Raw genomic sequence first — 25,894 nt, 5'->3', positions numbered from 1 at the left:
CAATGGGGTACATCTGACAATTTTTTTGCTGTGCCAACGAAAATACATCATGTAAAGGATGGGTGCTTATTTCTATCCTGTATACAAAACCCAATTCAAATTGCTCTAGAATTATTACTACATGGATATAACATAACATAGTTTAGAAAACAAATAATAAAAAAAGTTGTATTACTTCAGATTACCTTTCATTACAAAAGACATTTGCTAAAATAACTTCATGGGGTATTAGAAAAAATTAAAATTAAAAAAGCAATTAAATTCTATTAACTAAGATTCTCAGGTATTAATGTGATTGGTACATAATTACAGATAAAGAACACCTTTCTAATGCCTCCCAAATGATTGCATTTAATGATCCCAATTTAGACTTCTTTTCTCATTTTACTTGTTGTTCACAAAAAGTCTGAAGTACTTCAATACAAAAATTTAAAAATTATTTTATAGTAAGAAAAGACCCCCTCAAATGGTCAAATGCCTAGTTTGTTTCTTTTTTCCTAGTATAGAAAGCATACCAGTTTTTCTCTAGTCAACATTCCTCAATTTAAACTATAATGGTATTTTTTAAATCTGTTGACCAAAATAATCTGTAAAATTATAGTCCAGAATTATTTTTTAACTGATTACCAAAGGTTTTCAATTAGAGATTCATCTCTTTTGTCACTGAGACAAATATTTTTTCTATTCAGCATACTCTAATGTTGTATTACTACTTTCCTGTAGTTATAGCTGAAGTCATTGCATTTTTACCACCTTGGGGAACAGCACCGATTCTGTAAAATTCTCAAACACTGGTAGATGAGACATGATGTATTTTTGCATGTAATTAATGTATTTTCTCATGTAATTTCTAATTTACAATTAAATTTAAACTTAGGAAACAATTTTAAATCAGTGATATATTCAGTGCCATAATGCCATCTGATATAGATTCCCATCGCTATTTTCTATTGTAAGACTTGTTTAACAGCAACAGTACATATGCATATTGCTAGTGCCCAATGACATGAGTGAAGGGCAGGAAAGCATGGTCATTTTGTGAGGTATTGATGCAATAGTACAGCAAAGGACTTGCTGATTGCAGCTCAGAGGAATGGACAGGATAACATTGTGTGTTGCATGAGTCAACCCAGGCAGGTAGAGGGAGTAACCACAAAACCACTGCTGAAATGCAAAGAGTAGATTTATTTCCTATTTATTACCTTCCTAACCAGAGGATGCCAAAGCAACACCCAGGCAGAGACACACAAGCAGGAACACAATCCCAGCAGGTGGCTGGGCTGCTCTTTGCACCCATTTGTCAAGCACCCACTCATGCATAGTTTACCTATGTACTGGGATCTCCTCTGGGCTTTTTATGACCTCTCTCAAAACAGGGAGCTCAAACATGTCCATAAGCCTCTCCAAACACCTATGTTACACAGAAATTTTACTTCTCAAAACAGACATAAACAGCAGTAGGCATTTTTAATATATATATATATATATATATGGGGTTCCCACACTGTTATTCTCCAGGCCTTGGCATCTTGGCATTCCAGGCTGCGAAGTCACTTTAGCAAATCTGCCATCCTCCTCGCCATTCTCCACACATGTCTGTAAGAGTCTGAGATGTTAATGGTTAATGGGTCAAACATTTGCCCATTCATGGAGGTGCTAGGGTGCTTTGCTAGACCAGGGTTTGCACCCTACAAGGTGCACCCTCCCAAGGGAGAAGAGGTGAATTTTTGGGTGGATGATGGTGAAGCCTCTGGTCCACATAAATCAGAGGGGGTGACCACCCACCACTGGAGGCCAATAAGAAGCAGACCTCGTGGAGTCAGGATAGTTCTTTTTATCATGTTGCAAAGCCCAGTTATGGTTACTGGTCAGAATGCTGCCAGAGCTTAAAAGTACTGAGTTTTCCATTAAAAGTTACAAAACAAAAGAAATGTGGCATATTTAAAAAAAACCTTTTTCTTACCTAAGCCATGTCTATGTGTTGACATAGGTGGTAACACAGTCCAAGCCTTGGTCTTTGGATTGTAACATTCAACAGTGTTTAATGTCTTTAAACCATCCCGGCCTCCAATGACAAACAGCTTGTCATCGATGACAGCAACACCAAACTGAAGCCTCCTGCCATTCATTACTCCAGCCTGAATCCATATGTTTGTTCTGAGATCATACTTTTCAATAGTTGTAGCTCCTGATGAGACATAAAAGCAGAATTACAAATATCAAAATTATAGATGCATTTAAATGAATGCTTAAGAGAATAACCTAATAATTCATCCAAAATGTAACCAGCACTTTATTTTAACATACACATAGCAATGCTTCACTTTCAAAGTTTAAATATCCTACAGAAAAAAAATCAACATAATTATGAAGCTTTACTCTTTGGAACTAACCCTTTCGATTATAATAAAATGTTATAATTCCATGGAAAATAAATCTGTTAGGATTCATTCATTATGTGGAACCAATAAGCAATGAACAAAGTTCAAACAAACATGAAAGCAATAGTTTTGTTAATTGGACTAAAAAAGGCATAATTAAAATTCAATTTGTATATAAGTGTAGCAGAGGAGCAATAACGTACCTACAACTGGATTCCAGTTTTATTAAGCCACAAGATACATGAACCAAATTTTGCACTCAATTTAGCGACATCTTTTTGATCCTAGTTGAAAGTAAACAGCTGTAAAATCATTAATACTTAGGTTTGAAAGAACAAAATATACAGTTTATTTGATACTGTTTCTTGGAGGTGCTGCAAGGAATATCATAATGATGCATATTCATAGCGTTGTAATGTTTTATATGTTGGATCTATTTGTGTTAAAAGCTAGAACTGTAGCACATGAATTCTGTAAAGCTGTTTACTTCGATGGTGAAATGTACAGTTTAAAATTTTCTCATTCTGATTTCAAAAAAATTGTACTTGCATAACAGTCTGAATCATGCTCAGCTACATATGTTCTACTATGGGCTAAGTCTGAGTTGCTACAATATTTTATTATATTACATACTGAGAACCTAATCCAGGAGGTCCTGGACTGCTTAAATTCTGTTTCTCCAATAAGGTACCTCGCTAATTTCTAATGATGACGATGACGAGGATGATAGAATTATATAATACTAACAATAAAAAATGGGAATGAGAATAATGATAAAAATCTACAATACAAAGTGAAATAGGTGTCGTTCTATAAAGTCATTGTTATCAGGAACATGAATATAATACATTCTAGACTGCAATTCAGACAAGAAAAGAAGACCTCTTAAATAACAGTAATTATTTTGATTGCAATGACTCTGCAATAGCAACATTTAAAATAGAAAAATCTTTAAACGAAAAGGTGGTGGAATGACTGAAAGGTATCATCAGCAGAGACTTTAGGATACCTTTAATTGCAGATCACTGAGAATTTATTTTTCTAATATTTAGACTTTTCTTCATTCCCATACATATGGTCAAATATTCACACAGCTTAGACACTAAAAGAGAATAAATTTCTACCTTTCCTAGGAAGAAAACTGGGTATTTCTGACAAAGGAATAGGTTTCTTTCCTTTAGCTCAAATGTTTTGGTCTTGAAAGTAAAAAGATTTTCTGCACCTAGGAGAGGAGGCAAAATCTTGATATCAATAGGATTTTACTAGACAAATTAGTTTAGCTATTGGAGAGTAAGGTGCCTGGTGTATATAAAATCAATATCATATTGGAATATTGATTTTTCATCTATCATATATTTTATGGCTTGATTATATTTGCATATAATACTCTTAGAAGAAAAGTATTCTTACAATGCCAAATGTTGATATCACAAATTTCTTCTGAAACAGAATAAAAGCAGAAGATCTAAAGTATCCAGGGATGCATCAAACACAGCACAAACAACAATGCTATTGCTTTATCTTGATGACAACACCTTTGAGCTACTTTTGCTAAAATCTCCTGTCACTAAGTGGACTACAAAACATCTGTTTTCCCATTTTTTAGGAGTCTTAATTTAATATGACAGAAAGGTCATTTTTAGATTCTCTCACAGTCTTTTCTGCTAATTCTATATTGACCTTAAAGATTTGACTTATGGTAAGGCTACTGGAGCTAAGAAATTCATAAACATTAAGGTTTTGGGGAAGTTTCTTGGAAATCTGCTTTAGCATTTAAGCAACTGATTATATATTATGACTTTGTGTGGTAGTTCTGTCTTTGCCAGAAGTCTAAGTGAATCATAGAATTGTAGAATTGCAGAATCATTTCGGTTGGAAAAGACCTTTAAAATCATTCACCCTTTAACCCAGCACTGTCAAATCCTGCACTAAACCCCAAGTGCCACATTTACATAACTTTTAAATACCTCCAGGGATGAGGAATCCATCACTTCCCTGGACAATTCCAATAACACTTGATAACACTTCCAGTGAAGCAATTTTTCCTCATATCCAATCTAAACCTCCTCTGGTGCAATTTGAGGCCATTTCCTATTGTCCTATCACTTGTTACTTGGGATAAGAGACTGACGCCCACCTTGCTACAACCTCCTTTCAGGATGTTGTAAAGAGTGATAAGCTCTTCCTTATTCCAGGCTAAAGCATCTCAGCTCTGTCAGCCACTCCTTGCAAGACTTATAGTCCATACCCTAACCCTCCACTGCCCTTCTTTGGACACACTCTGGGAGCTCAATCCTTCTTGCAGTGAGGGGCCCAGAACTGGACCCAGGATTTGAGGTGCAGGCTCACCAGTGCTGAGCAAGTGAATTGATAATCAATAATTACATTCCAGGATGATGAGTCAGTCTTTGCTGCCAGTTTTGGAAGGAACATAGAGTACCCCATATGGAACGACCAGATCCTATCCCCACTCACTTTCATCACTTCTAAGGTGACATCAGTATCTAGGTTTTCAAACCAGCATGCTGTAGCGCAGTGGAGGAACAGTCACTCACCCAGATGCTGGCTCCAGCGACTAGCAAAAATTGGTAGCATCACATGACAGCTGAGATAAGAAAGTCATCTCCTCTCTGCCATAACTAGTGGATGGCAGTCAGCAGAGCCAACTCCTAACTGAAGCAACTTCCAAACTGTGCAAACTCAACAAAATGAGCTGTGTTGGTTAATACTGCCTGCCCTAGTCTGTACAGGCTGTGAAAGGATGTCTTAACAATGTCAGAAATCTGTAGACAAGGACTTTTGTCTAATTCCCATGAACAAACCATAGTAATTCTGATTACATGTTTCAGAAAACCAGAAAATACAATTTCCCAAGAACATGATGATGGAAGGAAGCATTTGGGAAGTGACTGGTATATATATTTATGGAATTTGTAGATACAGGCTTAATGTGAAAATATGAATAAAATAAATAAAGGAAAAATTCATTATTCATTTTGAGCTGAAGCATATCTGCTGATTATGCAGAGATAGACACATTTTCCAACAAAACAAAACAGATGGAATACTACAGAATAAATAACACACACAGAGATCCAAATAAAAATACTGACTGTATTAGAAAGTGCATGGAATTATATTTTAAAATTTATTCTACTATTGTTTCCTTCACTGACGTATTGCTAGTGATTTTTGAGTGGTCTAATTGAGTGGTCTAATGGTAAAGAGGAAATAAATTACTTACTAGACTGTCTTTAAGATAGTGGTTATGAAACTGTAAAGATGAAAGAAAAACAAATACACAGAATATTGAAGATCTTACAATAAAAGTACTACACACCCAGACAATTCCTCTATATACACACGCATGCACAAACTCCTATTCTTCAGATGGACACAGCTCTAGAATTGACTAATTTCAGGATGTAGCACTGAAGAGAGACTATATGAAAAAGACATAGTGAGGTGAAGCAGAATTAATTAGGTGCTATTTGCATGATAAAAAAAAGTGTGTAGTAAATTAAAAAGCTATTCCATGACTGTGGGAGCACAAATAATTTCTGGGAAGAACATATCAATGTTTCTTGATGTTCTGGGTACATGTCAACTTTTTTTTTTTATCCTAACTTAAATTCTGCTTAGGATCCAGCTGGGCATTGGATGAAATTAGTTCTGTGTATTGTGCATATGGGCATATAAACCCTTATTAATCAAGGTCTATGAAGTAATGAGAGACCTACAGAGAAATAAAACTTCAGAAATGAAATGCCGTAGATGATCAGGGGAATTCTGCATTAATGTCCAACTGCTGCTGACAATTCCTCTGTGTATGCAGCAGGGATGAAAATGATCCTACCTCCCCATGTTTCTGATGAAACATGAAGGTACTAGCTCTCACAATTTCACCTTTTTCTACAGAGCAGTACACCATTGCACTAAATACCAATTTCTATTTCTTTGTTTTTGTTGCCATTTTTAAGCACATGAGTTTGTGAAATTGTTTTGGTGAAACCCTTCAAATGATTCTATAAATATCTTCTCTTAAACTTTGTCTATTTCTAAAATTAAGCATATTTCAGTTCCTTGCTAATGACTTATAAATCAAGATTTTTGTAGAAACCTGATTGACATTCTCACTTTTTTTGCATTGTTGGTGACTGAAGACTAATAATACAGCAAGGTCATTGAATGAAAAAGAATATTTGGATAGCAATATTATTTGCAACCCAATATTTTAAGTCAAACTAGAAACCTGTCCTGCAAATTTTTGAACAAGCTGACACTGGCTACATGAAGTAATGAAGATTGTCTGAGACTATGAATGCAACATATTTATCTTAGCTAGGTATAATGCCGTACTTTTCATAGAAACAAAATGAAAATTGCTTCAGAAGCAGATGAAAATCCCAAACATATCCCCCTTGCCCAACTATCTTTGTATTCGGTGTAAACATTTCCACATAAAATACCGGTTTTTTCCCCTTATTGTAGAATGATTCAGTATTTAAACCCATGGAGAAGGCTACGAGTTCTACATTTATCATCAGAAAATTTCTACATTTTTTTCCCCTGTAAGACTTTCTGCTGATTTTGCTATTACTAAAGCTGTTGCTGACATGTACTCTGATCATTTTGTTCAAGATTTAGAGATGCTGCTGTGAGTAGGTGCAAAATGATGACCTTGATCTAGTGATCTGCAACATTACATTTTGAACAGAAAAGATGGTGACTCAAGTGGAACGAATGTGACCTAAGGAGGTTACTGATGCAGATACCAAGGAGATTATTTTGGTAAAGAAACATCTATACAGAAAATGGTAGCATAGGGTAGCAGTTCATTACTCTATAATAAGACTGCTATAAATTCCTTTAAGCACTCCAAAAATGTATAACACATACACAAAAAAAATCTTACTTTTTTTTTTTTTAGTGAAAACATGTATTAAAATGTCAGAAGGATATTCCATATAGTGATATAAAATAAAAATCAGAGAACCTCTGGGAATTTTTAATTATTCCATATGAGCAGAATTCTCTAAAACCAATACAAGTTTTTCCCACAAATCCTTCTATTTCTGAGTGTATCAGAACTGATAGCTTTTCAACAGTGATTTTAGTAAATGCCTTTGATGTTGTGCACTATGTTTTACAATATAGTGTTATGTTATTACATAAAACATTAATGGTTTATTTTATATTTTTATGTAGTCTAAAACTTACAAAAGTTCCTTGTATTAATGATTTATGTCATGCAGTATTGATAGTCTACCTTTGCTCAGCAATAAACTCATGCCTCTTCTTTTAAAACAGTTCTGTTTCCACTGAAAATTGTGCAAATAATGTATTAACAATAAAAATAAAAGTTCCACATGTGGACAAATGCAAATTCTAGGGGAACTACATATTCTGTACCCACTGGAGCTCCCACCAGTGGGAAGTAGGTGATGGTGACCTACACAAGCTGTGTATCTGTGTTTGTTTGTTTATGTGCATGTGTGCCTGCAACTAGAACCTTGAGGGATTTGGTCAAGAAGAACATTAAGAAATTTAAAGATGTAAATTCATATTTTGCAAATGTCTACTACTTCAGTTTATGTACTGCATGATTGATATTGATTCTAAGCACATGGTTCATCTGAGTGGGAGTTCATTATGTACCATAATAAATCAATAAGCTTCTTTGATCATTATTTGGTTAAATAATGTGAACTGAGTAGTTTGGTGCTGCAACAGTAACAGTGTCCCATAACTCCCAGCCTTCTTAATTATTTTTCATTACAGATGTAGAGATGCTCATCTATACTGCTTAGCCTTTAGCTCACTTCCTGGGAGATTCTGTTTTGCTGCAATTACTTCCCTCTAAGATAAACCTGCTGCATAGGGTGCTATTCCTAACCTTTACAGATGTGACCCAGATAATGCTGATTGGATTCTATATGGTGCCATCTGTAGTTTAAAAAGATAATTGTGTTTATTTTGTTCTCCAGTTCAGAATATTAAAAATAAGGTGAAAGCTCTACTGAAGATTATTTGGATGTTCTTGTGCTTGACAATAGAGACTTTCGGAGCATTTCCTAGAATTCGGCAAGGCGACTTGTGAGGTGGCTGAAGGTGTAAGATAGAGCTGGAGAAGTGAACTAGGTGATGCCACCATTTTTCAAGCCTTATCCACACTTGCCATTGAGAGTGGTCCTAGATCTGAACTATTTACAGAACAAGATTCAGAATTTGTGCTGATTTACTCTAAAGCCAACACCAGTAATGACAACCATTAATGAAACTTCAGTGATCAGGGTACAGAAATTGGCTAGTGTATAGAAAAAGATAAGGTTTCTGGTAGTATAGAAATTCTTTAAGTTATCCATTTGCCAGGCATGTGTCTTCTCTAGCTTACACACAAGGATTTTTTTTTTTTTTTTTTTTTTTTTTGTGGGGGTTTTTGGAGGTTTTTTTTTGGTTGGTTGGTTGAGGATTTTTGGTTTTTCTGTTTGTTGGGTTTTTTTTTTTTTTTTTTTTTTTTTTTTTTTGTATTTTAATAAGTGATAAGATATCTGCACTGTAAACATCAGACAATAGAGTAAGTTGCAGGGAAGTAATTAGAGACAGAGGGTTGTTCTTGGGATAATAATCCCCCTTACAAACCCATGACACACTCATGACAAACCCATGACCCTCTTGCACTGTCTGCATAACCCCATAGTTTGTACCAACCGGTGTGAATTCCAGGGCAACAGATTGACAAGGTAAGAAGTTTGTGGGATTATAAAATTTATCTTGTGTGTGATAACTTTGGCTCTTCTGTCACATTTGAAGCCATGGAGGCTTCAGAACAGGTCACCTCAGGATCTTCTTTTTGTTTCCAACTATAACTGAATCAGCAGTTTCAGAAGATAATTACACTGAAAAAAAGCCAGAAATTTAGTGATATAAAATTAGTACTGAAAAAATACCAGATGGTGTTAAAATATGTTGGTGGTTTTTTTTTTTTTTGTTTGGTTTTTTTTGTTGGTTTTTTTTTTTTTTTTTCTATTCTGAAATGCACTGCTAAATCAAAGTACTTAAACTGCTAATTAGCCTTTGAAACTGAATGTTATGGAACATACTGGAAATCATAGGAGTGAAAAGAAGGAAATAATCATGTTCATACTTATAAGAATTGGACGAGAAGAGAATTTTAGTGTGATTTATACATTTAATTATCTCATTAGTGATTAGACAGTGTATTTCATATTCCTCTGGTGAAGTAATTAGCCAGGCTCTACTTTTACTCTACAATTACATTAACATGTTGCAGAGTCACAGAACAGTTGAGGCTGGAAGGGACCTCTGGAGGTCATCTCTTCTCTAGGCTGAGCAGTCCCAAATCTCTCAGCCTTTCTTCACAGAAGAGAGGCTCCAGTCCTTTCATCACCTGTCTGAGATACTCTTAAAGGACTGACCAATATTTCCAGTGAGATCTGACCAGAGCGAGGAAAATATAAGCAATTTGATGACTGAAAAGAGAAGGGATAGAGGGGTATTTAAACCTCAAATAGTGGTATTTTGCCCATCTTTTTTTCTGATAACTACCTAGGAAAAGACTGTTTCCTTATTCTTCATGAGCCCCAGTTCTCAAAGAGATGCACTGCATTGTCTTAGTAGTGAGGTATGTAAAATGACCTCTCATGGTACTACGTGCCAGGGAGGAAATCCACTGGAACATCTCTCACCTCTACAGTGAGTATTGAGGCCAATCTTTCTTGGTGCCTTAAAGAGAAACAAAAAGCAAATGAAAACGGGAAAACACTCCCCTCATATCTTCCCCTATGGTAGCAGCACATGCTTTAAAATACTCATGCAAGTCTGCCAGGGAGTCGATAGTGGATGGAGAGGGTGGCTGCTCTGTACAGCTTCCTCTGCTCCCTAGATCTGTAGCAAAAGATTATATCTGCATGTGCAATTTTGCTGTTTCCAAATACCTGAACAATTGTTAGGCAGATGTTTGGGGCAAAATTATCCCAGGCACTTTTCTGCCAAGCTGCATCTAGGTGGCCCTCATTCCTATCAGGAAAAGGAACAGGCACAGGACTTTGTGCTTCCCAATGTTGAACTTCATGATTGATACATGAACTTCCTGTTGTTTCATTAATTATGATTTCTCTCTCCAGAATGTTTCATTGCTAGCTAAATATAAAATATATATATTTCTTAGAACAGTTCATTTTGTTTTCTGGTTTTTATTGTGTGAATCAAACTAAAAATCAGACTCTCTTTATATCAATATATGCTTGATTTATTCAACATATATTCAATATTCAACATATTGAATATATGTTGAATATATCAAACATATATTCAATAATGAACTCTCAGGCTATATTAAAAAGTATGAATTTCTGCAAAAGATAAACTAATTCTCCCAAAAGACATTGTCTGGTTTTCTGTTTAAAAAAGTAGTGGATTTTTTTTTTTCACAGCTAAATTATATATTTTCTGTTTAAGGAATCTATAAGGAAAAGTAAATTTCAATGCATATTTTCAATACAGACACTGAAAATGTTACTTATTCATTCTGCATAGCCTGCCTGCCACTTATTCTGGTATTCTAATTTTCTCAAGAAAACCCACCATGATGACATTACTATGCTATCTTGATTACTCCAACAAGAGTATATTCTCTGTGGTGTTGTTTCTGTTTATATATTCCATTATTTTTCTGTTGAGTCTTCTAGAAAGCATGAAAAAGGAAAACAGAATTGGTCATTGGTACAATGTTGACCTAAAGCTAATGGAATGTTACTTGTTTATTAGTGCACTTTAGATTAAGGTAAATTGTTTTCCCTTTCCAATGTCTTCCATATCTAGCTAGAGAATGTCTGGGAAAACACTGGATTATGCCAACACACATTTTTATGTTTAAAAAAATGCCTTTAAATGGTTCTGTTTTTTGAAAAATGAATTCCAGAAAGTAAAAGAAAGAACAGTGAGACATATTACATGCAACTGAGCAGACACAAAATCATGGACTCATTTTGGCTGGAAAAGATTGCCAACCCTCAACCCAGCACTGCTGAGTCAACCACAAAACCTTGTCCCTCTGTGCTGCATCTACATAACTTTCAAATATCTCCAGGGATGGAGATTCAATCACTTCCCTAGGCAGCTTGTTCCAATGCTTGACAACTCTTTCACTGGAAAACTTTTTTCCTAATATCCAATCAAAGCATCCCCTGGAGAAAGTTGGTGTCATTTTCTTTCTTTGTATTGCTTGTTATTAGGGAAAAGACACCAACTCCCACCTTGCACAAACTCTTTTCAGGTAGTAGTACAGAATGATAATACTGTTCCAGAGCCTCCTTTTCTGCAGCCTAAACAACCCCAGTACCCTTCACTGCTCCTTCACATCTACCTCAGTAAAATTACTCACTTCTGATACTTGAAAATGCTGCAGTTGTTTGGCTGACATAGAACTGCTACTTAAATTGAGTAGACAAGTTTTCAGAGAAAAACTGTAGGTGTGTAAATAAAAAGTGGTATACTGACAGCTGCTTGCAATGTCAGAGGCACCATTTATTGTGTTTATTGTCCTCCTGAGGTATTTTAACGCTATGACTACATGATTCTTTAAGATAACAAATGTCCTCATGGAAAACACAGGTGAAAAAAAATTAGCACCAAAGGCAGAAGATACTCATACAGAGGAGTGGTAATGACATATATGTCATGCTATCAATAAAACCAGTAGGATTGCAAGAAGGACCATCAAATTCTCACTTCTCAGTTCTTTTGTGAACATCCATTTATGCAACGGGTAACAATAGCATATTTGTGCTCCTGCTTGACAGGGGCTCCTCTTGGAGTCAGACCAGGGCTGATACAGGCACACCCATAAGTATACTTACAAAGTATGCATATTTATACAAAACTTTTCAAGAAGCACATCAGAGAGAAATATTTAGTAATAAACACTTTGGACTTCTCTTTCTTTTAAAGGAAAATATCTTCATAAGTAGATTTTGCTGTTTGTGTATTATACAAATACAGGACTTTAAGCACACACATTCTGAAAATTAAACACAATTACTGTACATTGTATATTTAGAATGAAAATGCAAGTAAGATTAAGATGTTTACTCAAGATAGTTTTGTGCATCAATGAATAGATAATGAATGCTGTCAAACCTTTTATGTACGTGTCATGGTTTGACACTGGCACAATGCTAGAGCCCCCATGAAAATACACTTTCCCAAATAAATGCTGTGAGATGTTATCAGGAATAGAGTAGAGCAGGACTAAGCTTAATAACAAAGGAAAAAACTTTATTAAACTACTACTACTACTAAAAGACACACACACTAAATCTAGAATGAAGACTCTCTAAAACACCCCTCCTCTTCTTAATTTCTAAAACAACCACCATGAAACATCACCCGGGATTCATGATCAAATTACCACCCTTCAGATAATCAATACTCAGTCTATCAAGGGAGAGAGAAGTCTCTCTTGTGCCACAGGCCCCCCAGGAAACACAGTTGCCACCTCCTGTGTTTCCATGTCACACATGGTAACCGCCTGGAGAAAATCTGCCAGTGTGACACTCTCCTTTCCATGTCACAGTGCTCTCACCACCGTGCATGGACAGACTGCTCATAGGGCTCCTTTAAGGATGCTTTGCCACAGACTAAATGAGGTAACAGTACAGCTTTTCATCTTGGGACTACAGTCCCCCCCATTTTCCCCTGGGGCCAAGGGTCTAGGAACAGAGATCATCTTCTTCCTGAAGACAGAGGGCATCACTATTCCTTCCTCAGCTTTCTTCTGTTCTTGCCATTTCTGTGCTGTTAGAAGCTGAAGCAGGTCTCCTTGGGTCACCACTGCATTCCCCTAAAATGCAATCTCTATTGCAGGAGAATTTGGTTCAGTCTATGGCTAACAAGAGAAGTCCAGCCAAAAGCTACTCTATCATCTCCTCCCACCTAAAAATTTCTTCTTCTAACATCTCAGGTCCCAGACTGTCTCTCTTCTACTACAAATTGAAGATGAGTAATATTTTACAAAGCCCTCATTTCCCAGGAAAGGGTTAAAAGTTCAGACTCCCTGGACAGCTGAAATCTCTGCCTAGCATTCTCAACTCCCACACTGGGCATCATCCCCCCACCTGTTCTCTTTCTCTTCTGCCAGCAAATTTCCAGGTGCCATCAGGCTCTCTGACTCTTTCCCTCTGAGGGGGGGGACAAAGGCATCTCTGCTTCTTTCCACCCTTCCGTCTGCAGGAGCTGGCTCGGTTCCAGACCTTCAGCCTTTCAGACCCTCGGCCTACCTGGACAAGGCCACATGGCTTCCCCTCCCCCACCCAGCCCATGGCTGGGCGGGGAGAGTCTGCACTCTCTGACAACTGGAACTAAAGAGAAGTTCCTCTGGGAGTTCTTGCTTTTAACCCCCTGTGTTCTCAGAGGCGTGTCCATACTTTCAGTGGTCACTCTAGGTGCCAATATCTAAACCTGACCACTGATTGGTTTGACCCAACTTCCTGAAAAAAAAATTCACTTCCATGTCAAACCACAACACTATGTGAAGACAGAGCAGTTTGTAAAAATTTTTACAACTTGCAAAATGCCATATAACAATCTTGATAGATTTCACTTTCTTATTTTTAATTTTTTTTTTATTTTTTAACAAATTCCTACTAAACTGAAGAGGAAGGAGGCAGATTCAAGTCACAGACAACTCAAACATATATCTCAAGAAGCTAGAAGAACTACTGAAGAGGAAAAAGATTATCTTTCCCTATTTTTGGCCTTTATTTTACAGTATTTACAATAGGTTTTTGAATATGTCTTTCAGTATTTAAAAATATATGTCTATATGAGAATGAAAAATACAAATTTAAAATAAAGTTTAAATGAAATCTGCTTTAAGAAATGTCTTGCTAGAAACAAAATGAAATAAAACAAAAAACAAAATCAAAATTAAAAAACCCCAGAAAAACAAGGACATCTCCAAAATTCACTAGAACAAGAGTAACTTCATGTAGCTATGCTAGATGGCATTCCTGTGAAATAATTATATATATATGTAATAAACCACATTTGATAAACTGAATTTGTGAAGCAAAGAGGATTATTGCAATGATTTAAAATGCATTAAAGAAAAGGAAAAATATGCAACATGAATGTATAATGAAGAATGACTGGAGGACTCAACTGCATATTTCAAAAGGTTAATTTTTTTAATATTTCTGTGGCAATAGAAGAGATCTTTCTAAAAGTATTTATACAACAATAAAAGAACTTTTAATATTGCATGATACAGCTTAATCATGAACATTACCTGTTCACCACCAGAGTACTTTTGGCAGCAGGTTTTATATTTAGTCATAAGATTAATGAAAAGCACATATATAATATTGGTGCTTCAGTAAATTGATGATTCCATCTCTTTGTAAAATGACCTGCCACATTTTTATGGAAGAGTTTCTTGTTCATGCAACTTTTCATTTCTTTTTTTCCTTTGTATTTACTTAAAGACTGGGATTCAGTAAACAACTAATCTAGGACTTTGAGCAACTAGTCCAGGGCTATTCTAGAAGTAATATACACCAGTGGTTTTGGATCATGGTTACTGTAACACCTTTTGTTTTCTTTTTCTGCAAGTTCTCATTTTCCTTTATTATTCTAACTGCTACCTAGTGAGACAGGTTAGAAAACCTCAGGAGAAATTAATCAGCATTCTGACATCATTACAACACTGCTTGATTACTGATACCAATCTCCACTTGCTGCATATTTTCCTGCTCATAATCCATAGCACCATCTAACATAGACCATATATACATCATGTTCTACCACTTGGCTTCTGCTCTATATTTGGGATTCCAGGATGGCTGCAGGAAGTCAGAGTTTAATAATTCCTAAAAATTGCTGTATGTCCAATTCTTGCAATTACTAATTTATTTCAGTTAATCATCCTCCTCTATGTGTGGACTTCTGTATACTATTAGATGGTTAAATACTGCTAATCCAAATTAGAGAAGTTATTGTGATGATATTAATGGGTAAAGTGAATGGAACATTGTCAGCAGCACATACCCGCAATCTATTAATGCATCCCATTCCATTAATGCAGACATGCTGAGAAAATGTGTTTCTTATATGTGCATTTAAAATAAAATTAAATCAATAAATAAGCAAAGGTGTGTGGAAACAGAGATTTAAATTCTTTTAGTTTGTCTAGGAAATTAAAATTACAGATTCATCTAACTTTGATACTTTCCTCTCTATCCATTTAGTACTATGCTGCATTAATTTCTCACATCAGGCAAAATTCCAGCTGCTGTTTGCTGGAGTTTAATTATCACTTCATTTTTATGGAAAGGAAGATACTTCTAGAAGTGACTTCAAAACAAACCTAACGTGCTAGGCTACTCTTTATGTGATGAGCCATACAACCTTCAAATGCTTTCATAATATTTGCACTTAGCCAATATATATATATATATATATATATATATATATATATGCTAGTTAACAAACTGCTAATTTGTCTAGTTCATCCAATTATTTGCAACGGTTTCACATTTGGTAGCAAACATCAGGAAGTATTAAAAATTCATCATTGTGAATTTCAACCACCCATAACAGTCATTCAGTGAAGAAAGTTGTGGAGGATAAAATAAATTACTAATTCTTTAGGAGCAATAATACAGTATCAGCATCATCTCCCAGCCCAGGCTTTCTTCATGAACTCAGTGACTCTTCAAAGCAGGCAAACTGCACTCAGGTCTCCTGAATGGACACGTGGAAACAAGACTCACTGCGCATAAAAGCTAGTCAAGAACACAGCAGGATCACAAGAGGGATGAGCTGAACAGATGCAAGCTGAGACGGCACAGCTGCAGAGCCTGGGTTACTGGGAATATATATTGCATCAGCTGTAACACAGGCTCCTGCTATGCATATGCTTCTCTGCCATACCAGCCCATTCTCAAAGCAGTTTTTATCTGCTGAAAATGTGTGAAAGTCCTGCTAGTTTCCAGTCAGAGAGTGCATCAACAGAGGGCTGAACCTCTTGTTGCTCTGTGTTTTCTCCTGCTGCTACCGAAATGAACTGCTTCTGCCTGACCTGAATCTGCAAAATAGGCTGTGTGTTGATGTGGTAATGGTGCTATGCTCATGCTGTCATCCTAAATATTTCTGTATTTTTATTGAGGAACAGATATTAATAGTAAATAAGAACAAGTACAACTGCACCCAAATTGGGTTTATTTTTGAGGATTATTGGCTCATTTCCTAACTGAATGCTTGTGTTTACTGTAATTTGTCCTAAGAGAAAATTTTTTTATCATCCAAAGACAATGTTCTGCAATGTTCTGTGCACATCCATGACTAACATTTAGCTACACAATTGTTTTTTTTGGGATTGAAACGACCTTCAAACCCAAAAGATCATCTAGTTTCAACCCCTGAGCCATGATATGGATACCTTTTACTGGACCACATTGCTCAAAGCCTTATCCAGCCTGGCCTTGAACACTTCCAGGCATGGGACAACTTCTCTGGGCAATATGTGCCAGTGTCTCACCACCATCCTCAGTAACCAATTACTTCCTAATATCTGATCTGAACCTACGACCTCAGTTTAAAGTCATTGCCACTTGTCCTATGACTACATGCCCTTGTAAAAATAGTCTCTAGCTTTCTTGTTGGCCCCTTTAGGTATTGGAAGGTGGATTATTATAAAGTCTCCCTGGAACCCTTTTTTTCTCTGTGCTGAACAGTCCCAGCTCTCTCAGCCTGCCTTCACAGGAGAGGTGCTCCAGCACTCTGATCAACTTTGTGGTCCTCCTCTAGACTCGCTCCTGAAGTTCAGTATCATTATGGGATCCCAGAGGTGGATTCAATACTCCATGTGGAGCCTCAAGAAAGTGGAGTTGAAGGGCAGAATCACAGTCACAGACTCACAGAGTTACAGAATAAGCTGATTTGGAAGGGACCCACAAGGACCATTCAGTCCAACTCCTGGCCCTGCACAGCACCATCCCCAGGAGTCACACCATGTGCCTGAGAGCATTTTCCAAACACTTTTTGAGCTCAGACAGACTTTGTGATGTAACCACTTCCTTGGGGAGCCTCTTCCAGTGCCCAATCACCCTTTGGGTGAAAAACCTTTTCCTGATATCTGATCTAAACCTCCTCTGACACAGCTTAATTCCAAAAGCATGAAGCTGCATCGACTTGCTTGTCATATTTCTCTTGATACCACCCATTTATTTTCACACAGGCACAGATGTCATACATTCTAATCACTGGTGCAACTTGATGGGATAAACATGCCATGGCATTTTGCAAACCATATTGCCACAGCTATTTAGTGAAACAACTTCAATAACAGCACCCAGGCAAAGAGTTGTGAAATACTAAAGATATAATTTTATATGATACTTTTTATAAGTGCAGTTTATTTTATATTAGAACTAGTGTTTCTGAAGGTATAGCCTTCAGTCTAAATATGGACATGAAAATTTAAATGCTGTGGAATTGTTTGTGAATATCACAAAAAAATTATAATGCCTTTTTGAGTATATAAACTTGTAATATAGCTAGCTTTTAGTTCAAATATTTTGTTTCACTTCATTCAAGAAATCAGTGGTTTAAATTTACCAGAAATGAAAGCACAACCTATCATAATAACTCTTATTCCAAACAAATAAAAAAAATGCTTTGATAAAATTTGCAGGGTAATTTGGGGAAAATTTTACATTCCTTTATCTGTTGAAAAACTAGCAATCTAGTTGAAGCTAGTTATCTTTCTTCTCTAAAAGACTTAAAATTTCTGCATTGGAAGACCCATGAATCATCATTAATATTTTAGACAATTGCTTAAGAATCAAATACATTGCATAGCTAACTGCCATTTATCAAAGGCTAAAAAAACTGAGAGAAGTATTTGACTTATAATGGAAAAACAAATTCTAGAAATCTGTAACTAAGGTATATTACTACCATTCTAGTTTTTTTCTTAAATTTCTCTCTGAAAATTGTAATAATTTTGAACAAAGAATGAACTCAAAACTCAGTTTCTTTTCTCTAACTGTATTATGCTTTTCCTTAAATATCAGTAGATTTTCATTGGACCAAAATCTTGGCAACATTTCTTGACTGATTTAAACATCCCTCCACCAATCTTGGAATAGAAAGTTATTTCACCATTTGCTGAGAAAGAAAATATGAAGGATAACTCATAAAGGAACCAATATCCCGTAATACCTTTGTTGTTATCCATTCCTCCAACAGCATATAGTGTTCCAACTGTAGATTTTCTAGGCTTAGTTCTTGGACTTTGCATGAGAGTTCTTCTTTCTGGTAAAAGATGATATTTCATGGCTTCCAGAATAAGCTTCTGGCATTCTAGGTCATCCTTAAAAAGTGCATGGTTTTCCAGATCAGCCAATATCTGTGAATGGCAATAAGTGAATAAAACATCCTAGAAATTCTTAGAAAAGCAATACCATGCAATAACAGACAAATACAAATGGATGTCACAAGTATATTTCGTCATTCTAGAACACACACATAGCTTTGCATGGCTATTTTTTCTTGGAACACAGAGAGAGAATTAATCAGTTAGTTGATTTTTAAAGGATTTTGAGGCCAGTGTTTCACCAGCCCTTAAGACTACAATCTTACTAATCTTTTACTGAAGGCTTTGAAGAAAACTAAATATTCTCTTGTGGGCTGATTATTTTTAATGGTTTCCAACATAACACTGAAAGAACCCGGAAGGCATCTCTTTGCAGGAACATTCCTTATTTTTAAAACCAAATAGAAACAATGTTCCCACCCAATAACCAATGGTGCTCAGTGCATACAGGTAAAAGAATATTCTATTGTGATTCCAAAGAAGGAGGCTGCAAGTTGTAAATGTTGTGTTTGATTCACTTGCCTGTATATATGTATCTACCAGCTTTTGAGATGTTGTAAATTACCATGTAAATTTTCAGGACACCATTGAATTATATAATCTGGGTTAACCTCACAAGTGACCTAGCTCTGAGCAGGAGTTGGACTGTAGAACTCCTGAGGCCTGCTCCCACCTGAATGATTCTCTGATTCTGTGATCTCACTGATGTCAGGCCAGAAGAGTGCAACGCTCATGCAGATTTTGTGTCATATCTGCCATACCCATATAGGTATCTCAGATAGCCTAAGGTATCCAAATTAGAGCAAGATTTAATTGCATATAACAGCATATCTGTACAGTACAGTAAATTTCTAGATATTATAGAATATCTATCTGGAAGATAAAATAATATTCAGAGAAGCAGCTAAAGACCAGCAAGCAGGAGAATTTCATTCCTGGAGTCTGAGGATGTCTTCCCACAGACATATATATGCAAAAATATGCAAATTGTTTTGCAGTTGCCTAAAGACAGGAAGCTAGATTCCTTTTACGAACTCTCAGCTTTTTTCATCTGGACTTCAATGGCTGCAGAAGAATTTTTAATGTCCTTTGTCAATCTGTCAGCCTTTGGCAGATAACACGTTTTCTGTGACATCTGAAATATTAACAGCTGGCACATGTAGACAGCCGTTGTCTGCTTCTGATTTTAGGCATTAGTCATGAAATGAATCTATGGTTGAAAGAAAGTCATGTTACAGCCCCCAGTACCAACACAGGCTGGGAGATGAACAGCTCAAGACCAGCCCTGCCCAGAAGGGCTTGGGAGTGCTGATGGATGAGACGCCAGACATGATTCAGCAATGTGCACTCACAGCCCAGAATGACAAATGTGTCCTGGATTGCATCCAAAGCGTGGGCAGAAGGCACAGGGAGGGGATTCTGCCCCTCTGCTCTGTTCTGATGAGACCCCACCTGCAGGGCTGCATCCAGCTCTGGGACCCCAGCACAGGAAGGACATGGACCTGTTGGAGCAAGTCCAGGGAAGGGCCACCAAGATGCTTAGAGGGATGGAACAGCTCTACTATGAGGAAAGACTGAGAAAATTGGGATTGTTTAGCTTAGAAAAGAGAAGGCTTCGGAGTGACCTAATTGCAGCCTTCCAGTGTCTCAAGGGAATTTACAGGAATAACGGGGCAAGACTATTTATAAGAGCAGGCAGTGGCATGACTAGGGGGAATTGTTTCAAATTAAGAGAGTAGGTTTAAATTAGATATAAGGAGAAGTATTTTTACTGTGAGGGTGGTGAGGCACTGGAACAGGTTGTCCAGAGAAATTGTGGATGCTCCACCCCTGGAGGTGTTCAAGGCCAAGCTGAATGGGGCTTTGAGCTACCTGATCTAGTGGAAGGTGCCTTTGGTAAAGAGGCTGGAATGAGATGATCTTCAAGGTTCCTGACAGCCCAAACCACTCTATGATTCTATGATTCTATGATAAAGGTTTCTGTGTGGGAGGATGGATTGTGAGAGAATAGAGATAGTGCTGAAGGCAATCTCACCCCTGAGGAGTTGCAGCTGTACTAATTACCAAAGAGTAGGAGCAGCCTTGCCCTTAATAGGGCACAGTTGTGTCCAATAAGGGTGGGTAAGGATGGGTGTTATAAAAGTGGATTAGCTGAGGTTGAGAAGAGAGTTGGAGTCAGTTGGCTGTGCTGCTGTGTGGGGTAAGGGTCAGGCAGTTGTGCTAGGGACAGTAAGGGTTAGTTTGTGCTGCAAAGGACAGGAAGGAGTTGGCCAACTGTGCAGAAGGAAGAGAAAAGGAGTCAGTGCTGTGAGGAGCTGCCTGTGAAAATTCACAGAGAGAAGGTATGAAAGCTTTATGGTAGGATGATAAACTGATGGTGACAGTGAGTTCCCATCCACCGTTGAGTAATATCAAGCACCAATGCCAACATTTCTGTGTATTGTGTGTACCTGTTCTGGTTATTATTCAATTAATATAACTAAGTAAGGTTATTAAAAGTATGCTTAGAAACAGGGGTAATAAGCATATTTCATAACACTAGGTTAACTTTTATCTCATAATCTTAAGATTTTTTCATATATTCATTTTTTCATATATTCTCCAGTTTTTTTTTTTCCTTTATAGTGTTCAGCACAATGCTCAGTAGACTAAAAAATCAAAGATCTGAAGGCAAATTGTGTCCAGATTTTAGGCAGGATGATTGCAAAATGATTTAACACATGTTTAGGACTACAGAACCAAATGGAATACTCTGTCAATATTAACTAAACAGAACACAGGCACAAGAGCACTAAGAAATAGAATTACCAGTTTTCTCTGCACAAATTTGAGGCACTATTAAGTTATGTAGACTTTCTAATGCTTAATGTCATTAATAAAATTGGTGACAAAGGTTTTTATGGCAAGCTTATTATATCAGTAAGGATCACAATCCAACAATAATATTGGTGATTTCTTTTTAGACCATTACTCCTTTACCCAGAAATGCTTAGGCTCTTAAAGCAAATATTTATCTTTGAAATATTTCAATTGTGTTGCCAGGTGTTTCAAATAAAGAAGAAATAATAATCTGTGAACACCATTCTGTCCCAAAATTCTGAGACTTAATCAACCACAAATAAAAGCTGAATCTCTCTTTCTCTGAAGTTAGAAATTCACCTTAAAAATTAATAAAAAATGGAAAAAACCCAAGAAATACAAATAAAAGTTTTAAAGTGGACTGAAATATTTGTTCATGTCCCTTAAAAAAAAAAAAAATCATTCCTCCTATTAACTTTTCTAGAACATGGGCTAACTTGTGATAAACACTGTATTTCTGAATTTCCTAAAGGCTAAAGTTGTGAATAACAAAAAAAAAACAAACAAACAAAAAAAAACAAAAACAAAAAAACCCAAAAAAAAAAAAAAAAAAAAAACAAAACAAAAAAAAAATTGAAGCTACTACTTAGAAGTCAGAAGTTATATAAAGCTGTTTCATGTTTAAATTTCAGTAATCTGCTTCAAAGTTTTTCTACTCCATAGTTATCTTTCCTGATTATGTCACAGCAATCAATATATTTTTATTAAATCAGGATGCATTTGATCAGGAAATTCAGTTAATAAGGATGTTTCCCTGGAAACCATATTATGTTCAGCTTGCTCTTCCATGTTTATGACATAATTCATTAAGAGAGAATTGTATCTAATACTAACTGAATATTGCTGGGCTTTGTAACATGGAAAATCACAGAGCTGTAGCTTCTCAAAAGACTACAATATCAGTGCCAGGATAGTTAACTTTACCATTGCTAGGACTTCTCAGAATAGCAATATCCTGAGAATTTTTTGTCACTTTGTGTCATCATGTTTCTCATTTTTCCCAATTAAACCTCCAAAAAGTCCTTTCTTAGATATACTTCCAAATGACTTCCAGCACCATGCTGCAGAGAGCAGGCATGTTTCAACTCAATGAAGCACATTCAATTTGAGATCTGGAGTGTAAAGCACTCAAGTAGTGCCAAAAGGAAAGTCAAGTCTAACAAGAAAAAAGGAGTAGTTGGGTACAGGTTCAGTGACCAACAGTGGGTGTACCACAGGAATGCACCAATTGCTGCCTGCCTTGCTCTTATTCTCAGCTCTCTCCTTCCTTCCTTGATGAGCAGCTCTGCATTTGTTGCTTCCTGACAGATCTCTCCCAGCCTCTCTGTTATCCCAGTGATTTGCAGCTAGGATTGTGGAGATCTGAATACTTGATTTGAATGACATTAAGCAAAGTCCCACATATTCTACATAAATGATCATCTGAGAGATGGAACTGGTCCCTTTCTACCCTGTGCCATCTAGGATAAAATTCAGCCATTACTAGGGAAAAGTTTCCACCTACCTGGAAAGAAAAAGACCACTTTTTTCCTTTACTCCACTCTTGGAAGAGACTACAAGGCAATGGAAGAAGCAAAGACCTGCCCTCATCAAAGATCTCAAAGTGACCTTATGCTTCTGAAGAGGCACAGAACACTCCCTGGTTATTTAGATAGAGCTTTCTATCTTGTGAAAAGTGCAAGGTGTGACAATATTCACTCAGTCAGGATAAACTAACCTCAGATTCCACCTTGATACATGCCTCAGACACAGTAATTATCCAAATGGGGAGATGATGAAACACTGTTGGATTCCTACCACTAAAAAAGAAAAAATGTGGGTATTTCCTCAAGGTGAGATATCAGGGCTATAAAAGTGAAGAAAGTGAGAAGTACTCCCTGCATGCCAAAATTAAATACTAAGCACAAGCAAAAGTTTTAACCTGTAATCCAAGAGATGGGTGTTTACAAAAGAGGGAAAGCATCATTCCAAATTATGTATTATGTGATCTGTATCTGATTTAGAATCTTGAATAGTCCTTAAAAACATATAATTATTCTGTACACCACTGATGAGGATTAAATTTCATACCCAAGCACATTAATTTTTTCACAGGCAGAAAGCAACTTCCAGTTCTCTAAAAATTATATCAGTATCTAGATGCATTCTCCCTCTGAAGAGCCCTAAAGAGTTCTGTGCCCTTAGAAACTTATATGCCAATGTCTCACAGAACAGGGGATTAGAATTATGTTAATAGTATTAATAATTATAAAAGAAGAACAAAATGTTAAAAGTCCTTTAAATTCATTGAGAATAAATGAAATGTGGATTTTCATAGCACGCTTCACTTAAAAAAATCCACAAGTCTCTTCCTTGATCAAAAATATATCCCAAGTCACTTGACAACCTTGAGTCAGAAAATCACATTACCATATGAAACAAAAATCTGAAGAATTAATGGCCTAAAGTTCGCATTTTGAATGTTTTTCAAGAGAGAAGTTTGATTAGCCATCACAGTCTTTTTATGAGTCTTCTTCCATGCACAGATTTGATATGGCTGCTTATTGTTAATGATCACAGTAATGCTGCTACTAGGAAAGAATAGACTTCTGAAATGTAAGGTCATGATTCTTCTTTGTACAGATTAAAATGAAAAGCAAATAAAGGGTTTATATGAGTTTCTGGACAGAATATAAGTACTGCTTTGAAACTTTCTACAAAAATAGTTCTCAGACTATACTTTCAAACTATACTTAGCATGCTCAAGCTGCTCTAGAAATTAGGAAATGCTGTGTTTCTATGGACAAAGCTCCAATTTGAAGAATTTTTTATCTGTCTAAAGCTCGTAGAGGTCCTGATTCTTACATCAAAATATTGCCATATGAATACAAGCATTTCTAATGATTAATGTAGTGAAAGGAATACATTTTTGACATTTTGTATTTTCTGACTATAAGACAGTTGAAGAAAATGCTTGTAATACTATTGAACTGCAAATTTCAAATTAATTGCTATTCTGATTAAAACTTTTTATAAATATACCCATTTTAAGAAATATCAGTCCGGCTATTTATGTTTCACTGCAAATATGAAAGAAAAAAAATTCCCCCAAGAAGTGCTAATTCTTTTTTTACAAAAGGAATAAACTCTGAGCTACTTCTGTTGGATAGCACTTCTCTTGGTATAAAGACTATTGTTTGATGTATTTAAACTTCTTTGTTAAAACCTTTGAACTTATGGGGTAGGCATAAAAGTGACCTAAGTAATTTCAGGTGAAAATTTCAGTTGAAAATTTACAGCTCATTTTCTTACCAGCTGGCTGATCATGGCTGGGAGGAGGTTATGAAAATTAATCACAGGTACTGGGGAATAGAATTAAAGTATGGTTTGCTTCTTTCAATATCACTTTAATTTCTGCTATTTCACTATTAACTAAATATTTTGCTTAACATTTATTCTTGAAAAGAACAGATTTTAGTAAAAGATCATTATGGCTGTCTTGACAATGCAAGGTATTAATTTAGATGTTTACATTAGAAATTTAAGTGGTGTCCAGTAGCAATATTATTAACTATTCAGAAAAATAAAGTAAAAAAAAGTAAAGTAAAATCAGTAAGATATTTCAATCATCAGTAATACTTTCAAATAAGAAAAAATATACAGCAAATCTTATTTTTACACATACTAAATTAAGCATTCATGAAAAAATCTTAAGAGAACAGGAGTGAGAAGAGCAGCATGTTTGCACTGTTTATGTGAGGAAATATTTGGGACTATTTATTAAGCATACATTATTACAATGTTTAAGAATTATCCTCAGAGAACAAGAATAAATTTAAAAAACCTTTAAAAGTTTAGACTAAAATTTTGAATAGTCATCAGAAAAAGACATCAAAAATTATCAATTAATTTAAAAATTGGGAAAGTTTTGTACACAAACAATGCCTTAGGTTTTCATAACAGGAGGTACAGCATCAAGAATTGTATAATTGTGAATTTACTGCAAATATATATCTCACTTAACTCTTTTAAAGTACTGTATCTTGAAAGTAAAATGTATTGCAGTCATAAAATTATTTTCTGCCAATTTTGCATTCTGAGGTATTATCAATAGCATCATTTATTATACATATCCAGATTTGCAAGTATATTTTATATAAAAACAATGAAAACATTTAAACATTCCCTCACTCTCCCCTTTAGATTTTAAACAATGAAAAAACTATAAAAGTTGTTAACATTTTTGGGACTTCTAAACATAGAGAACACAAGGTCT

General features: G+C 35.9%; 1 protein-coding gene across 2 annotated transcripts in view; it reads right to left on the bottom strand.

Moving 5' to 3' along the window:
• Positions 1-25,894, bottom strand: part of KLHL1 (kelch like family member 1) — a 184,286-nt gene that overhangs the window by 26,659 nt on the left and 131,733 nt on the right. For both annotated transcript variants that reach the window (XM_053970469.1, XM_053970470.1), the window contains 2 exons: positions 18,627-18,813; positions 1,964-2,188 (listed from right to left, as the gene is read on the bottom strand). In XM_053970469.1, coding sequence (XP_053826444.1) covers positions 1,964-2,188; positions 18,627-18,813 — 412 coding nt within the window. The remainder of the gene's footprint in view (positions 1-1,963; positions 2,189-18,626; positions 18,814-25,894) is intronic.

The sequence above is a fragment of the Vidua macroura genome, chromosome 2, assembly GCF_024509145.1.
Source record: "Vidua macroura isolate BioBank_ID:100142 chromosome 2, ASM2450914v1, whole genome shotgun sequence".
Lineage (NCBI taxonomy): Eukaryota > Metazoa > Chordata > Aves > Passeriformes > Viduidae > Vidua > Vidua macroura.
Note: the sequence above shows the minus strand (reverse complement) of the source record. Positions and strands in the feature narration are given on the sequence as shown.